This window comes from Paralichthys olivaceus, chromosome 22 (genome assembly GCF_024713975.1).
Source record: "Paralichthys olivaceus isolate ysfri-2021 chromosome 22, ASM2471397v2, whole genome shotgun sequence".
NCBI classification, from domain to species: domain Eukaryota; kingdom Metazoa; phylum Chordata; class Actinopteri; order Pleuronectiformes; family Paralichthyidae; genus Paralichthys; species Paralichthys olivaceus.
Genome location: NC_091114.1, coordinates 17,195,001 through 17,213,041, shown reverse-complemented (window position 1 = coordinate 17,213,041; position 18,041 = coordinate 17,195,001). Strand labels below are relative to the sequence as shown.

At 48.1% G+C, this 18,041-nt stretch overlaps 2 protein-coding genes across 15 annotated transcripts in view; both read right to left on the bottom strand.

The window, feature by feature from the left end:
- Positions 1–503: 503 nt before the first annotated feature.
- Positions 504–15,873, bottom strand: camta2 (calmodulin binding transcription activator 2). 14 transcript variants are annotated; one of them, XR_011239953.1, is made up of 27 exons: positions 15,373–15,766; positions 14,902–14,993; positions 14,271–14,374; positions 13,855–13,922; positions 13,560–13,695; positions 13,020–13,091; positions 12,770–12,917; positions 12,540–12,668; positions 12,262–12,463; positions 10,815–11,826; positions 10,062–10,733; positions 9,741–9,867; positions 8,622–8,756; positions 8,130–8,302; positions 7,578–7,762; positions 7,425–7,503; positions 7,050–7,320; positions 6,740–6,973; positions 6,459–6,664; positions 4,943–5,124; positions 4,661–4,865; positions 4,101–4,172; positions 3,950–3,970; positions 3,253–3,446; positions 2,860–2,996; positions 2,777–2,817; positions 2,250–2,744 (listed from the first exon to the last, which is right to left on the bottom strand). XR_011239953.1 is itself a non-coding variant. In XM_069518903.1 (27 exons), exons 1-25 carry the CDS (start codon positions 15,501–15,503, stop codon positions 2,918–2,920), a joined length of 4,929 nt encoding a protein of 1,642 aa, XP_069375004.1. In that variant the 5' UTR covers positions 15,504–15,766; the 3' UTR covers positions 2,250–2,324; positions 2,777–2,796; positions 2,891–2,917. The 14 variants fall into 14 exon arrangements, 8 of the variants coding, with proteins under 8 accessions (XP_069375007.1, XP_069375006.1, XP_069375000.1 ...); XM_069518903.1 differs by having other exon boundaries at positions 2,250–2,324; positions 2,777–2,796; positions 2,891–2,996; XM_069518906.1 differs by lacking the exons at positions 2,250–2,744; positions 2,777–2,817; positions 15,373–15,766 and adding exons at positions 504–2,122; positions 15,791–15,873 and having other exon boundaries at positions 2,922–2,996.
- A 467-nt stretch (positions 15,874–16,340) lies between these two features.
- LOC138406499 (stress-associated endoplasmic reticulum protein 2) overlaps positions 16,341–18,041 on the bottom strand; it is a 5,109-nt gene continuing 3,408 nt past the window's right edge. Inside the window, exons 2-3 of the mRNA XM_069518897.1 lie at positions 17,927–18,002; positions 16,341–17,514 (exon numbers count right to left, since the gene is read on the bottom strand). Of these exons, the coding sequence (XP_069374998.1) occupies positions 17,474–17,514; positions 17,927–18,002 (117 nt within the window). The 3' untranslated portion in view covers positions 16,341–17,473. The remainder of the gene's footprint in view (positions 17,515–17,926; positions 18,003–18,041) is intronic.

Here is an 18,041-nt window from a genome sequence, read left to right as displayed (position 1 = left end):
GTTGGTGGTGTAGCGTGTTGTTGTCTAGCTTGTTGTGTTGGTGGTGTAGCGTGTTGTTATCTTGTTTGTTGTGTTGGTAGTGTAGCGTGTTGTTGTCTAGTTTGTTGTGTTGGTGGTGTAGCGTGTTGTTGTCTAGCTTGTTGTGTTGGTGGTGTAGCGTGTTGTTATCTTGTTTGTTGTGTTGGTAGTGTAGCGTGTTGTTGTCTAGTTTGTTGTGTTGGTGGTGTAGCGTGTTGTTGTCTAGCTTGTTGTGTTGGTGGTGTAGCGTGTTGTTATCTTGTTTGTTGTGTTGGTAGTGTAGCGTGTTGTTGTCTAGTTTGTTGTGTTGGTGGTGTAGCGTGTTGTTGTCTAGCTTGTTGTGTTGGTGGTGTAGCGTGTTGTTATCTTGTTTGTTGTGTTGATAGTGTAGCGTGTTGTTGTCTAGTTTGTTGTGTTGGTGGTGTGGCATGTTGTTGTGTAGCTAGTTGTGTAGTGTGTTGTTGATTGGACGACAGGACACGGCATCAGTAGCAAACAGCTGATTTATTGTTGGTTCTCACAGAATCATTTTTCCAACAGTTTGTTACAAATTCATGCGAAACTTCACTGCAGCAGAAACAACAAGAAAAAGTTTGTCAAACAACTCGTCATAAAGCTCATGCTCGGTCCTGGACACCATGGTTACCGTGACAACAGCCAGTGGCTCAGTCTCTCGCTGTAGGACACAGGACTTACGTGATGGCTGCCATGGAAACCAGCTGCCACTGCGTCATCCTGAAAAGTTTCTGGACAGATTCAAAAACATTTTGAAGGGAACCCCCGGTCTGACCTCTGACCTCAGCAGCACAGATATGATGTCATCAGTGACATCCCAGCCTGATTATTCAAACAGGAAAACATAAGTCAAGTCCTGATGTTCGATTCCCACGTTTAAATCATCCGTGATGTTTCCTGTTTTTATAAATGCAGCTGTGATCAGCTCCTGTTCTTTCAAAATAAAAGCAGCTGAACTGACTGACCAGTGATGTACAGACTCACTGAATCACTGCAAACACAGATTTCTCAGTGGATGACTTTAGAGATGATGACACCATCAGGAAGTGATGTCACATCAGGTGGGAGTCGGTCAGGACGAAGACATTTGCTGAAGACGTTTGATTGTTTTGTTTGTGTGAAGGTCAGAGGTCGCAGGGTTCGTTAAGACTCGACCTCACAGTCAGTGCAGCACACTCATACTCTCTCTCTCACTCACATGAACAGTTCATGCTGTAATAAATAAAACATCCATAGCATCTATAAATTTCAACTTTAGAATATATATATTTATATGTTAATATACGTGATTGTGTTTAAATAGATTTGTTATAATCATGTTCAGTTTCTGACTCAACAACAACAGCTCAGTTCAAAAATGTTCCGCAGCTTCTGTTTTCCTTCTCGTCCAACTCTGATTTGTCCAGACGACCCTCGAACGCACCGTCCCTCACCTGCACGTTGATGGCAGAGACTTCAGGTTTGTTTTGCCCTGAACTTTGCCTCCAAGGAGAAACAGGTAGAGCCTTTGTTAACAGAAGAATATCCCCCATTTCATCAGGACACTGTATCCCAGCATGCTCTTTGTGTGGCGCGCAGCTCACAGCTGCTAAATAAAATCCTGAAGAAGGATTTCTAAAATTCAACAAATATAACGTGAAATGTGCTGATTGGATGAAAAGTTTGTCTACAGGTCGACTCCTGACGTTCTGAACGCCAGAGAAAAGGCCAGAGGCTGAAATGAAGGACCTGAATGTCAGTGAGTGAACTTTGTCTTCCTGCAAGACTCTGCTCAGGGTAAAAAAACAAACAGGTATCTTGTGCCTGTAAGATTAAAAGGAGGACAAGACGTTTTCAATTTGATCTCCTGAACTGCTGAGAGACGCTACACTCAACCAGGAGAAGACAGACGACTGAGAGACAGACGGACAGATGGGGTAAGGCGTCTCTCCGTCAGTCGTTTAGTTTCTGTCTCTTTGTTCATCAGAGTAAATCAGACGAAGGATTTCTCTGTCTCCTCTCGTCAGGACGAAGAAAGATGAAGACATGAAATGTTTACGTGGTCAGTCCTCTTCTCTCCAGCTCCCTCGTCTGCTTCAGCTCTTTAATCCTGCAACGAGAAACAAACCAGTCTGTGTGTGTCTGTGTGTTTCCTGTGTGTGTCTGTGTGTTACCTGTGTGTGTCTGTGTGTTACCTGTGTGTGTCTGTGTGTTACCTGTGTGTGTCTGTGTGTTACCTGTGTGTGTCTGTGTGTTACCTGTGTGTGTCTGTGTGTGTCTGTGTGTTACCTGTGTGTGTGTCTGTGTGTTACCTGTGTGTGTGTCTGTGTGTCTGTGTGTTACCTGTGTGTGTCTGTGTGTTACCTGTGTGTGTGTCTGTGTGTCTGTGTGTTACCTGTGTGTGTCTGTGTGTTACCTGTGTGTGTCTGTGTGTTACCTGTGTGTGTCTGTGTGTGTGTGTCTGTGTGTCTGTGTGTTACCTGTGTGTGTCTGTGTGTTACCTGTGTGTGTCTGTGTGTGTGTGTCTGTGTGTTACCTGTGTGTATCTGTGTGTTACCTGTGTGTGTCTGTGTGTGTGTCTGTGTGTGTCTGTGTGTTACCTGTGTGTTACCTGTGTGTTACCTGTGTGTGTCTGTGTGTTACCTGTGTGTGTCTGTGTGTGTGTCTGTGTGTGTGTGTCTGTGTGTTACCTGTGTGTTACCTGTGTGTGTCTGTGTGTGTCTGTGTGTTACCTGTGTGTTACCTGTGTGTGTCTGTGTGTTACCTGTGTGTGTCTGTGTGTGTCTGTGTGTGTCTGTGTGTTACCTGTGTGTGTCTGTGTGTTACCTGTGTGTGTCTGTGTGTTACCTGTGTGTGTCTGTGTGTGTCTGTGTGTTACCTGTGTGTGTCTGTGTGTGTCTGTGTGTTACCTGTGTCTGCAGCGTCTCAGGAACCTCATGATCTTTCTTGCTGCTTGATCTTGTTTCTTTGTCAAGAACGAGCTCCTGATTCACACATGATCAGTATTAGCTGTCAATCAACCACAGATCAATAACTTCCCCCTCAGCTGCGTCTGATTCGTCGATCGTGTTCTGTAACGATCGACGAATGAATCTTGATAAACTCAACAACTATTGGTCGAAAGCGCGAACCTGTGTGATGACATCATCATTTCAGCTCCTCTGCAGCTAAATCAATAATGATCAGAACCGTGATCAGCTGATTCAGACATATTGATCGTGAAGTGGGCGGAGCTCTTACTTGATCTTGGGGTTGTGGCTGGCGGCTCCTCGCGGCGCCTGCTTCAGCCTCTCGTACTCCTTGTAGCTGCGGTAGTACTGCTGGATGAGGACCGCCGCCCGCCGGCTCTGCTGGAAGCGCTTCTGCTCGTAGTACGACCTGAACTTGGACTGGATCAAGATGGCCGCCTGCGTCATCTTCTTGTAGAGAGCGTACTGAGGACAGAGGGTTTAAAAATAACCACAGAGGGCGGAGCCAAACAGAAGAGAAGCCCTGAAGACCGAATCGGTCAATGACGTCAGAGCACAATGTGGCCAAAAGTATGTGGACAGTCGGCTGCAGTGAATTCATGTTGGTTTAATGAAGTCACACGTCTCTTCATCACCACGAGAGACATATGAAATCTAACAGCAGCTTCTTCTTCGTCTTCACACCAGAAGGAACCATATTTGGAGGAGCAGGGGGTGGAGCCTGACTGAGCACTTGAGGACACGCCCAGCAGCACCCATTGGATGGTATTAGCTGTCAATCACACTGTGGTATCCACCCCTGATACATCCAGTGCTTTTTGGTCTATTTGACTCTAAATGATCATAATTCACGAAATGAATAAAAGCCACAACCTTTCTGACAGAATCAAGTTATCCACATACTTATGGTTTTATACAAAGATAACACACACACACACACAACTACATCTACTGGTCAGCAAGTTTACCTTCAGCGCTATCCATGTTAGCTAGCCAGAGAGAGAGAGGTGTGGTAAAGAGACACAGGAGGTTAGTTGAGTGTTAGTGAAGCCTGAAGACACACACACACACACACACACACACACACACACACACACACACACACACACACACACACACCTGTTTGTACTTCCTGTAGCATCTCTGTATGACGGCTGCAGCCATGTCCTGCTGTTCCTTTAACCTCCGACCCTGAACACAGACGAGCAGGAAGAAGACATGAACCAGCTGTGTTAGGCCTCCAGGTGGCAGTGTCACTCATACTTTATATTTACATCAGGAGGGGGTCCTCTCGACAGAGGCAGCCATAATAATAACAATAATAATAACAATGGCTTGAATATATATATAGCGCCTTTCACTGGACCCAAGGATGCTTTACATAAGTCTGAGTACAAAACAGAAGAGAAAAGACGAAAGTGGTAACACGAAACAGGATTGAATTTAGAAGCAGGGTGGAGCATGACCTGAGGCCAAAGGCCTTAGTGAAGAGGTGGTGCTTAGGAGATGTTGAGAGATTCTGCGTTGAGTATCTCGGGTGCAACATGACACTTCACCACTAGAGGTCACTAAATCCTATACACTGAACCCTTAAGGAAAGGACTGAACTTCCTGTCCGTCAGCAGCAGCTCAGTGAAGATGACGTACGTAGTGAGTGTGTATTGTTGTCATGTGTGGACCTTGTATCTCCTGAAGGCGTTCTGGATAATCCTGGCGGCCTCGTACAGCTCCCTCTGCTCGCCGTCAGTCAGTGTCAGAAGGGCAAAGTCTCTCTCCATCTTCCCATTGGCAGAGGCGTTCAGGAACTCCGCCCATGCTGCAGAGGATGGAGGGCGGAGCCTCTGGAGGGCCAGTGCACTGAGAGGTGAGGGGGGGCACACCCGTCTGCATGCACACACAAACACACTTAAATGTTTGAAACACTTTTTTCACTGGACAACATCCTTAAGGGCGGGGCTTACCTGGGTGGGGAGTGTGTGTGAGTGTCAACCGTGTCCAGGTAAGTAGCCAACCAGGTGTCCTGTATGGCAGGGTTGTCCCGTCTCTCTCTGAGCGGTGACTCTGCCCCCCTTGAGAAGTCCTCCAGCTTGATTCGCTCAGGCGTGGCCTCAATGATTTGCTCTGCCAGTGTTGCCATGTCAACCTGTTGTGTCGGGAGGGTAACCATAACAAACGGAACTATCAGTATATGACATCAGATCATTTCAACCACAAAGCAATCAACAATAAACATCCAAGCCAGTACAGCACTATGAAATATGGGCCCAAACACAAGGACTAACCTGAGGGACTGACCTGAGGGACTGACCTGAGGGACTGACCTGAAGGACTAACCTGAGGGACTGACCTGAGGGACTGACCTGAGGGACTGACCTGAAGGACTAACCTGAGGGACTAACCTGAGGGACTGACCTGAAGGACTGACCTGAAGGATGGACCTGAGGACCTAACTTGAAGGACTAACCTAAAGGACTACCCTGAAGGACTGACCTGAGGGACTGACCTGAGGGACTGACCTGAAGGATCTAACCTGAAGGACTGACCTGAAGGACCTAACCTGAAGGACCTAACCTGAAGGACCTAACCTGAAGGACTGACCTGAAGGACCTAACCTGAAGGACCTAACCTGAAGGACCTAACCTGAAGGACCTAACCTGAAGGACTGACCTGAAGGACTAACCTGAAGGACTGACCTGAAGGATCTAACCTGAAGGACTGACCTGAAGGACCTAACCTGAAGGACCTAACCTGAAGGACCTAACCTGAAGGACTGACCTGAAGGACTAACCTGAAGGACTGACCTGAAGGATCTAACCTGAAGGACCTAACCTGAAGGACCTAACCTGAAGGACCTAACCTGAAGGACTGACCTGAAGGACCTAACCTGAAGGACCTAACCTGAAGGACTGACCTGAAGGACTAACCTGAGGACCTAACCTGAAGGACCTAACCTGAAGGACTGACCTGAAGGACCTAACCTGAAGGACTGACCTGAAGGACTAACCTGAAGGACTGACCTGAAGGATCTAACCTGAAGGACTGACCTGAAGGACCTAACCTGAAGGACCTAACCTGAAGGACTGACCTGAAGGACCTAACCTGAAGGACTGACCTGAAGGACGTAACCTGAAGGACCTAACCTGAAGGACTGACCTGAAGGACTAACCTGAGGACCTAACCTGAAGGACTAACCTGAAGGACTGACCTGAAGGACTAACCTGAAGGACCTAACCTGAAGGACTAACCTGAAGGACTGACCCGAAGGACTGACCTGAAGGACTAACCTGAGGACCTAACCTGAGGACCTAACCTGAAGGACTAACCTGAGGACCTAACCTGAAGGACTAACCTGAAGGACTGACCTGAAGGACTAACCTGAAGGACTAACCTGAAGGACTAACCTGAAGGACTAAGCTCTGGGACAAATCTTGCATGTTTGTTAAGTAGAGTTGTTACGTGTAGTTGTGAGGGGGTTACCTGCAGCACCTCCTCCTCCAGGTACTCGTCCTCCTCGCCTTCGTTCTCGGCATTCTCGCTGTAGCTCAACAGGTGCTTCTCCAGCCTCGACGCAGTGTGCGCCCGCCGCCCGCCCGTATGAGTGTAAATGTGCGTGTGGCCGGGGGAGGTGCTCTCATAGTCCATTTGGTAAAGAGGAGAGTCTCTGGAGCCTCTGGGGTTCAGACCTGTGACATGAATCTGCTCAGACATGTTTTTATCCAATGACAGAAGAACATAAATAAGAGGTGAACAAACGTTACCTGGGCTGAATCCAACGTTGGGCTCTTCTCCCCACATGGACACGGGTGGAAGTGAGGACAGCAGGGGGGAGGGGGCAGAGGGAGGGGAGACAGGCAGAGAGGAAGAGGGCGAGGAAGGAGAAGAAGGGGAGGACGGGGAGGTATCCATGGGGGCAGGGCCACTCGAGTAGGCGGAGCTCGGGGAAGTGGACGAGGGGTCACTGGGAGAGGGGAGGCTGCTGGACGAGCTCAGACCTAAGACGAGAGAGGGAAGACTGTCACAGCCAATCAGAGCACCAGAATCCTTCAACATGCCGTGTGTGTGTGTTACCTGTGTCTGGGCTCGTGGACAGAGGCGACAGGGGCAGCTGTGGCGTGGCCGGTGTGTCCACTTCAGACATGTGCGTGTCCCTGGGTGTGGTGTGAGAGCGTGTGCACTGTGTGTGCAGCTCCTCCAGTGCCATGGCGAGTCGGGTGTGTCCTCGGGAGCGAGCGACAGCGAGTGGCAGACGTCCCAGCGAATCGGGGATCCCCAGAGCCAGAATGTTCCAGCTGTAGAGGAGCTCCGCTGCCCTCTGGTGACCCAGAGCACACGCCCACATCTGGAACGCACAAACACGTTGAACAAGAGAGCGGGTGGTTAAACGTTAAGACGCTGACATTGATTTGTTACAGCAACAGATGCAGTTTTGTGTGTTCGTTTTACCAGCGGGGTGCAGGAGAAGTGGTCGACGTTGAGAGGATCAACTTCCTGTTCCAAGTCCAAACTGTCGCTGTTCACGCTCCTACGACGAAACACAACAGCTGCAGTCAACCATAGAGAGAGAGAGAGTGTGTGTGAGTGTGTGTGTGTGTGTACCTCCAGCGGATCAGAGTGCGTATCAGGTGTGTGTATCCCTGTGCAGCAGCCAGGTGGAGCAGTGTCATCCCGCGGTGACGGATGGAGTGATGAAGCCTCTCTCCTCCTCCTCTTCCTCCCCATCGTCCTACCCTCATCATTCGTTCACAAACTCCCACAATCCTCCTCTCAAACCACTGAGAGGACTGAGACACAGACATTGATGTCACGGTGATGTCAGGTGAAGTAGCACTCGTGTATCCATGACGATCTGGTCTAACGTGTGTTAAACTGATTGACATGATGTCTTCAGTTTGACGTGTTGATTGACGAGTTGATCAGTTTTCATTTGGAAACCCCGCTAATGCATGTGGGTGAGCGAGGCCTAACCCACAAACACAAAATATACAGCACCAACACAACGCAACACTGTGACAACCTAATACAACGACAACACAACAACATAAACAGGCTCTTCACTCTGGTTCTCTGTAATGTTGTCGTCATTGCAGGAGAACCAGTGTTCACTCTGTGTGTGGCTTCACTCTTCATGCCTCGTCTCAGCGACCTCACCTGTTCCTGTTCCTCAGGTAGGGGTGGTGGGGGGGGTGTTGCCAGCTGGTTGCTGTGCTGTTGTTGTTGTTGTTGTTGTTGGTGGTTGTTGTTGTTGTCACGGGCGGCCATCTCTGCCATCCTACGCTCCATCTGCTCCAGACGCTCCAGGATGGACATCCTGAACTGATTATCTGTAGAGAAAATAATCAGAGTGAGACCTCTTGACAATTAGTCCACATACGTCTCCCATAATACACCTGGTTCTGTTCTTTTTTGTTAACAAGGACTGATGACATCGCTGGGACACCATGATGCATTTTAAAGGGTTTGATCTGTTGGTCTCTGATTGGCTCATCAGAAACTGCATGATAATGAAACTGCTCTGAGGTGGATGACATGAGATGATGACATCATCCACAGGAAGTGATTTCACAACAGGTTATTTCAACATGTGACATGACGACAGTTAAAAATGAGGTGTGGGGGTGTGGGGGAGGGATGGTTTCTGACCGTCCAATGAGAGCCAGTCGAGCTGCGAGCTGGGCAGGGAGCTGGCGTTCCTCGCTCGGTACTCGAACAGAACAGACGAAGAAATGGAACCCCCAGACTCCAGAACCTGCAGACAGACCAAACCAGCCTCGTGGGCTGAGAGGGGACACATAACGTCCATCAGAGACGTCCATCAAAGACTCAACGTCCAGCAGAGACCAGGGCTCCAGTCAAACTTGGTTTACATTGGTTGCACCAGCACATAATTGAGGTGTACCCAACATTTTACCCTGTGCCTTTTTGCACCGCAGTAATACACCTTGCTTTGGTTATTAATTAACTACGGCTGGGTTCGATTTTTGATTTATTCGAGTATCGATTCAGTTCAGGATATTTCACTGAACAAGAACAATTTTGCTTGGATATGAAATCAATTCTCAGAGAATTAAAGCTGTACACTGAACAAGGAAATCTTTAAAAATATTAAGGTCTGTCACAATAACACATTTTGTTGGATGATATTTGGTCCCAGAAATGATTGTGATAAATGATATTGTCTTCATTGTGAAACCATTTTAAACCACTGGTACAATGATGATGTTGTAACATAACGATCCTGCAAGTTCACACTTTCAAAAAGCAATGAAGTGAATTTTAAAGAATATTCAGTCTGACATTTGAATTAGAAATATTAAAAATCCTAAATAAATAACACATCAACCACAGACAAACAAAACTAAATGAAATAGGCTCTCTGGCTCTGTTCACAAAAATTGCTCTTGAATATTAAACATTTGATACAGGGTATATGTTACCAGCTCAGTAAACTGGATGGTGAAGATTTAGTATTAGGTTAGTATTAAGGCGATTCACCTTGGATTTTGTGTGTGTGTGTGTGTGTGTGTGTGTGTCCTTGCTTGGTGTCTTTGGGTGGGTTTCTTGAACAGACTTTTTTTTTTCCAATGTGTTTAAATACATGTCTCATAAATTCTGGAGCGAATCAAACGAACACTTCAGAAAAATTCAGGTCTTAACAACTTGTGCTTGTTCACGACAATTCATCAGGAACCCACTGTGTGTGTGTGTGTGTGTGTGTGTGTGTGTGTGTGTGTGTGTGTGTGTGTGTGTGTGTGTGTGTACCCGGGCAGTAGCAGCGCAGTACTCCAGGTTGAATCAGTGATGCAGGGACGGTGCTCTGATCAAAAACACATGAGTATCGACCCAACAGTTCGCTCCACGGACCCGTTATCAACACCTTCACCCCCCCCTGAAAACAAACACACAAAACTTCACTTTTATAATCAATATCTGATCAATAATATTTCACATGATCTACTTTCATTGATTAATCTGATGAATATTTAACTGATCATTCATTTCATCAATCACTTACACAGATTAATATTAAAAGGGATCGATCTGTTATTCACCGGCTGTCAGTGATTATTGGTGATTGATTACCTCGGGGTAAGACCACTCTGGGGAGAAGTCGGTGATGGAGGCAAGGCGGGTGGAGGAGGGGGAGGGCAGCGGTTGAGGGAAGGGGAGGAAGGAGGAGGAGGGGGAGGGCTGGGGGGGCACCATGTATCGAACCCCTGCAGCGAACACAGCTGGGTTTGACGTGACAGCGGTGGAGGGGTGAGCTGTGACGGGATTGGCCTCCTCTGTGATGAGGTCCGAGATTAGGTCAGGAAACTGGCTGTCGAAGGAGATGTCAAGCTCCTCCCCTGCCTGTTCGCAGGGTCCGGCCTCCTCCTCCACGGGTGTGTCCATGCAGGCATCCTCTGCGTCGTAGCCCCGCCTGCTCTCCTCCTTCACCTGAATCTGAGCAGTCGCCAGGTGAGCTGGAACCATGGCGACAGCAGCCGGTGAAGACACCGCCTTAGCAAACAGTGACGACTGCTGCAGCACCAGGGGCTGATGGGATATCTGAGCCAGGGCCGGGGCTTCAGTTGCCGACTGGTGATTGTAGGGCCGTCTCAGAACCAATGAATGCTGTCCATTAGCTTGTCTGTGCGTCTGATTGGCTGTCTGGGTAAGAGGTGCTGCTGAGTCTTGACAAATCAGGAGCAGTGACGCAGCGCTACTTCCTGTCTGTTGCTGTAGCAACGAGCCGGAGGAGGCGTGGTTAGGCTGAAGGACACAGAAGAAAAAAAAATTTGATTCCATCTAAATATCTGCGAATCAATTTTGTTGATCGATCGACTGACTCACCTGCAGCAGCGCCAGTTTGGTGGGAGGAGCTCTGCCTTCATCATCGTCATCGTCCTCTCCACTGTTCTTCACCTCCTCTTCATCGCACCCCACCTCCTCCCCCCTCTCTCCCTCAAACTGCCCCAGAGCATCAAGCTCCAGGCAGAGGTGGAGGAGGGGCGGGGCCACAGAGGGGGTGGGAGACAGGGAGGGGGGGAGGGAGGACGAAGGTGGAGAGGAAGATGAAGACGAAAGGGAGGGGAGGGTGAGGATCGAGTCTCGCTTGTCCACCTCAGAGGAGGAGAAGGAGAGAGAGGAGAGCGAGGAGGGAGGGGAGACGGAGGAGGGAGGGGTGGAGGTGGGGGAGAGAGCCAGGGAGGGGGGAGAGAGAGGGCAGGAGGAGGAGGAGCAGAGGACAGGGGAGGGAGTGGAGGAGGAGGGGTGAGGAGGGCCACCATACGTCTGACCCTGTTTGGGGGAGTTTAGGAAGTAGTCAGGGTCGAAGGTGGGGGGGAGGGATGGGGGAGGTGGAGGTGGTGAAGGGGAGGAGGGGGGAGAATGAGGAGTGGTGTCAGCAGGAGGGGGAGGGGAGCGAAGTGAAGTAGAGGAGGAGGAGGGGCTGAGGAGCAGGCCTCCGATGACAGGAGACGGGAGGAGGGTGAGAGAGAGGGTGGTGACACCCGGCGCTTGTACATCAGGAGGGGGGAGGGAGGAGGGAGTGGGTGAGCATGAGGAGGTCGGGGAGGGGCAGGTGGGCATGTCTGCAGAAGGGGGGAGGGTGGGGGAGAGCAGCAACTGGCCCGAACGGGTGAGTGAAAGGCTCCTCCTTTGTCCTGCTTCGTCCCCTCTGGCCCCACCCCCTCCCTGCCCCCCTCCTCCTCCAGCAATGGCGGTGGTTGTTGCCATGACAATGACAGCATTCTGGGGCAGCGCCACTGTCGTCAGGTTGCTGCTCCGGTCGCCGTAGAAGCTGTTGCCATGGTTGTTCATGGTGATGGTGGCTCTGTGGGGCTGAGGGGGCGACGAGGCCGAGCTGCCAATCAGAGAAGACATATGTGTTTATGATAACGTGAGACGTTAACTCACTGTTGTTATGGTTACTCAGTTTTCCTGCCTCTGTCAAAATCAGTCTTTAGTAAGCGATGACGCCCACGTTCTCTTCTGATTAGTTCTCATCGGTCACATGACTCGACTACCAGCGGTGAAGACAAAGCGTCGCCAACACTTCCTGTCAGGAACAGTTCCGTCTCATCGTCGCTCAGAGAAAAGAAATCCCTGCTCCTCCTTCAGAGGAGTTTCTGTTACTAAGCAACCAACTGCAGAGACAATCGACTTCCTGTTTACATCACATGACCACTGTAGGTGAACGGTCATGTGACCTGTGTGTTAGTGTGGGCGGAAGTGGGTTAAGTTTTACTCTAATGGTTACAAACAGAAACAGGAAGTGATAGTTGGTTTGCAGACTTACGTGGAGGCGGGGCAGGGAGAAGAGGCGGGGCTGCTCTGAGCCTGGATGTGAGGCAGCTTGGCTTCTCCTCCCCCTCCTGCCTCCCCCCCCTCAGAGCAGAGGGGGGAGGGGGAGGGTCTGCAGGAGAAGGGGGGCAGTTTGGGGGAGATGATGCGATGCTTGGTGCTGTTACAGCGGTGAGGAATGTTCACTCCTGGAGACACTGCACACACATACAGCAGCAGGTTAGTCTGACCCATGGTGATGTCACAGTGATGTCATGGCAGTGTGTGCATTACCTTGGGCCGTGTTACACAGACAGGTGTGTGTGCGAGGCTGGGGTTTGGTTCTCTGTCGGTCCAGGATGTGTTGAACCAACTCCTCGATGCTGAAATCACCTGAGCCCAGAGAACACTTCATACTGTGAACTGAGACAAGAAGAGCCAGTCAAAACACACACACACACACACACACACACACACACACACACACACACACACACACACAGGTGTTACGTGTGTGCTCATACACATGGGCTTCAGCTGGTTCAGTAGATCATCTCGGCTCCACCTCACGCTGTCATGGCGGTCGGCCACTGCACACAGCAGTGGACTGCACTTCCCAGAATCCTCCAGGGAGGGCACATTCAGGTAGTGGACCAGCACAATGTCTGGGTTCTGACACACACACACACAGTTTGTGTTGTAAGGACATTTGCTCAAATGCATTTCAGTGTTTGTTTGATCTTTGTGTGTGTTTTGTGTGTGTTTTGTGTGTACCTGCAGCAGCCAGTAGCATCGTCTGTGGAATGTCGGTACGATGGAGGAATGGACGTAGCAACCATAAAGGCACTGAAACAACAGACAGCTGTTAGCATCAGTTAGCATCATTGACAGTAGTAATAATCTGAGCAGCTCATCACTTCTCAACCTTCCATATCAATGGTCTTATTTATGCTCTGACTCCCCCTTCAGGTAAACCCCATGAACTGCACTGTTTCTGTACTTCGAGCAGGAGCATGAAGAAGTTTAATGACGTTTCCGCTCGTTCTGTTTAACTGGAGCTTTGTGGTTGATGACGTTAAGAATAAACACAAACCAACAAGGTCACCAGTCAAACACACATCTGATCAATGAGCCACGTTTTCATCTCTTCACTGCAGCTGCTTTAATTTTAGAATTCAGATTCATTAAATGAAACAATGCATATCTGACTCAAACAAAAATGATGATAATTTAATCAATCAATAATCATTTCAGTGGTCACTCATCAATAGTGATATGATGAGCATCCTGCAGGAGGCGCAGTGTGCTGCACACCTCCATGCCCTGGACCTTGAGCTTCATGTGGTCCTCTCTTGTCGTCTTTCCATCCTTCCTTTTCTTCCAGCAGTATCCATCCTTCCTGTACTTCACCTTCTTCCTGTTGTACAGGATGATGCTGCCATTCTTCGGCCTGAGACACAAAGACCCAAGAAGCTGTTATTACTTCTTGGAAACAACAACAACGCTGATCGGACGAAGTGGACGGGAAGTGAGGTCCGATCCCGAGATGCATGTGGGGCCACATGTTGATACCAGGTGTGTACAGGGACAGTGACGCTCTGGTTCATACCTGGTTTTCAGGCTGCAGGAGAGCCACTCGTCATGTCTGTCAAATGAAATCAGGTAAGAAGCGATCTCCTGCAGAGACAAGGAGACAAGTAAATGCTCTGTATTTACACAGATCTTTCTTTAGCCTTGACGACACACAGAGCTCTTTACTGTACAGTTTGGCCATTCACACACATTCACACACATTCACACACATTCACATTCTCCACACACAGCCGGCAATATTTGGGGTTGAGTATCTTGCCCTAGGACACCTTGGCATGGAGAAAGGAGAGAGTGTGTGTGTGTTAGTGTGTGTGTGTTAGTGTGTGTGTGTCTTCAAACTTTTGTCCATATAATACATGAGCAGTGAATAAATAGCCCACATAGTTCCTCTTTTATTTTGACACTTCCTATTCAAGTGTTAAGAAAGCTCACCTCGTTAGTGTTCCAGCGTAGGCGCTCGTTAGTCAGCGTGGACGAGCGAGGGAGACAATCGAGCAGCTTGTTGGGGAGAAACACTTTCCTCTGTCCTTTATTCTCTGCACACACACAACGCAATCATTTATCATCTACATCATCTGTCACATTAAAGATGATTTCAGACATGAGCTCCAGGTAGAATCCAGAGGCTCGTCCCCAGAGACTCGTCTCCAGAGACTCGTACCCAGAGACCCGTGTCCCCAGAGACTCGTGTCCCCAGAGACTCGTCTCCAGAGGCTCGTCCCCAGAGACTCGTCTCCAGAGACTCGTGTCTCCAGAGTCTCGTCTCCAGAGTTCATGTTTCACAGCTGAACAACTCAGCAGCAGGTTTTCTGCTCAGACTCGTTCAGCATCAGATCCTCCTCGTTCTTCAGGTGAGAGGTGGAGCAGACAGACAGGAAGTGATCATGTGATCATGGTTACATCACCTGACACCGTCGTCAGCTCTCATCACCACAAACTGTCTTCACGTCTTTGGATGCAGCAGGTATATGTGACGTCATTAACACCTGTAGTTACCATGGCAACTCATATGGGGCTCTCTGAAGGCAGCTGTTACGTCAGACACTCAGAGGATGGGACTGACCTGTCTCCGTGGAAACCATGTCCTTGTTGCTCATGGTGACGAGTCCATGCAGGATGATTCTCACACAACGCACGGCCGCCCGCTCTCCCCCGCTGCACGCACGCACGCACACACACACACACACACACACACACACACACACACACACACACACACACAGGTTGATCAGAAGCACACACTCCTCCAGCAGATCCCTGTTGTCTAGCAACAGCTGCACCTCCTTTCAGTGTGTGTCTTCTACATGTAAACAGACACACACTGAACTATTGGTCTGGACTGTTTTAAACGTGACGTCAAACATCTGGATTATTATTGATTAGTGACGAAACATAAATACATCGAACAATCACTTGTGCTCATATTGTCTTGTTGCGTGTTTATAGATAAACTCATCGATGAACAGATGAAAATTCTCCCCCCACACAAAAACATCCGTTTTCATCTGAGGCCCCGCTCAGACCTCGGACTCGCCTGACTGTAGCGGCCACCTCCCATAGCCTGTCCCTCGGCTGCAGGGTTTCAGCTTCTCCCGCCCCGCTAATGCTAACGTGAGGACGCTTCTCGGTGTGACATCCCCGCGCCTGGAGCTTTTCATCCGACATTAGCTATAAGCAGCCGAGCCCCATGGGAGACTGCACCGACACAACGAGCTACATGTACTCAGCGAAAACACGGATGTTTGCTTGTTTAGCTGCGGAGCTAGCCGGCAGCCGTTAGCTGCCAAGGCTAGCTCCGATTAAGCAGCTGCTGGAGCTCCAGGTTAAAACGTGTCATTCCGGGCCGGTGTGATGGGACTGATCCCCGGACACACACCCAACAATAACCCGGGTCAACCAGCAGCAGCCCGGGGCGGACAGGAGGGTTCACACCAGAGTTAAAGTTCCTTTACCTTCCGCCTTCAGCACATCCGCCATCTTCTCTAGCTCTGACGTCACTGCCTGGTTACCGTGTGTGGGGGGGGGTCGATATACATCTATTTACACATACATACATATATATGTGTGTATATATATATATATATATATACACACATACATACATATATATATGTGTGTATATATATACACATATATATATATATATATATACACACATACATACATATATATATGTGTGTGTATATATATATGTATACACACATACATATATATATGTGTGTATATATATACACACATATATATATGTGTGTATGATCTCGGGTTCATCACTGAAGGCGTGTCTTACTATATAACGTTAAACCTTGTTTATGTGACTCGTCAGACTAAACAACAGCAACATTTATATAAAATAAAACTGCAGGTTTGAATTTAAACCTTCTGAGCTCAGTTTCAAGTCTGGATGTTTCTGCACCATTTAATGTTTGAATAAAATGTTTTCTTTTTTATTTAAAATCAGGAATAAAACCTCCCTGTGAAGACAAACAGAAGAGACCAGAGACGTTTAGAGAAAATATCTGAGGTTTATTTCGTATAAAAGTGGAGCAGGTCATCCAGCAGGGGGCGCTGGGCTGTGTCGCCAGGTAGGAGAAGCTGCTGCCGATTATTTACATCAAAACAACTCAAGAGTTTTTATCCCTCCTGACAAACAGGAACGTTTTTCTACGTAAACATCTGACTTCAAAAGGAGCAAACAGCTGTTTCTGTGATCTTCAATGTGATTAAAGAATTCATTCATTGGAAGTCGCTGTGGATAAAAGCGTCAGCTCAATGAAATATTATCATTAGCGTTCTGACTTCCTGTTCTTCAGATGTTAACAACGCAGGTGTCCCTTTAATCCGATAAATCCCTGAACTCATCGTGAGTAACTGAACAGCCAAATGTTGTTTCGGTCACTTTATTTTGACACAAGTTAACCCTTATACGAGCCTTACCACCGATACTGAGGATTTTATTGTGAAATCTTTACAGGAAGTGACAGGTTTCCTTGACACGGTGAAATATAATTCGTCTCACTGATCCTGTGTTGTGTGATTGGTCAGAATAAAAGCCTGGATGCTGTTCCCATGGTAACCTGGAGCTCAGCTCTCTATGTCTGGGAACCATCCAGTCAAACACAAAACACTTCCTGCTGGTTCTTCACATTAAAAGCCTCCAAGTAGACAGCAGTGCTGCGACGGACAGATCAGAGCTGTGCATGTGACGCCGACAGCGAAGTCAATGAGATCTGATGGTGTGAGGATGTCACATGACCTGACGTCAGGTCACGTGACTGTTAAGAATCAGCGGCTTGTTCCTTTAAATCAGAGAAACTCAGGTCAGTCTCCGTCAGCTGGACGACTGCATCAGACTTAAGACTTCAGCAATCAATCAATAAACAATATCTGATCAGCTTCTTACTGAGGAGAGAGAGAGAGAGAGAGAGAGAGAAAAGGGAGAGAGAGAGTGAGAGTGAGATTTACTGTGGGAAGAAAAAAAAGCTCAGATTTAAAAACTCCACAGGAACGTGTGTGTGTGTGTGTGTGTGTGTGTGTGTGTGTGTGTGTGTGTGTGTGTGTGTGTTTGTCTGTTGTCATAACGGTGACGTGTCCCCCTCCTCCTCCATGTGACGGCCCAGCTCTGGGGTCAAGGGTCATCACATGCCCTGCCTGATGCTCTGGATGATCTGGAAAATGGCTGCAAATAAATTAAGAATAAAACTGAATTCAATTCAAAGTTTTAAAACAAAGAGAATCAGTTTTAAAAAATCAGCTGATTTTTTATATTAAAGAAAGAAATGATTGTGATTCCTTAGATGTCGATGACAAAGAAACTGACTGAGTTTTGATCATTTACATTACAACTATGAACTTAATCATAAATAAGTAGAAATAAAAAAGATAAATATATAGAAATAAAATAAACAAAATGATCTTCTTTTCAATTCAAGATGTTTATTGTCGTGATTTGTTTATTCGTTGATATAAGTGTATTTTTCTTCAGGATGAAACAGAGTAAATGTGAAGTTTGATTCCGTCTCTTACGTTTCTACGTATGAACATTTGAATTTATCGCCTCAGATTCATTAACAGCAGAAAGTAAAACTCACCTGATCCACAAACCACAAAGACGAAAAGAGCGAGAAGCCACGGACCCACAGGAGACTTATCATCATTCACTGGCCGCTGGAAACACAACAACACAAACAAACAGGTCAACAGCTG

Coding starts and splice junctions, on each gene's coding strand:
- camta2 (XM_069518899.1), bottom strand. CDS start 15,503: ATGTCGGATGAAAAGCTCCAGGCGCGGGGATGTCACACCGAGAAGCGT. Junction 7,763..8,129: donor TACCTGAGGAACAGGAACAG/GTGAGGTCGCTG, acceptor TCTGTGTCTCAG/TCCTCTCAGTGGTTTGAGAG. Junction 5,125..6,458: donor TGGAGGAGGAGGTGCTGCAG/GTAACCCCCTCA, acceptor CCGACACAACAG/GTTGACATGGCAACACTGGC.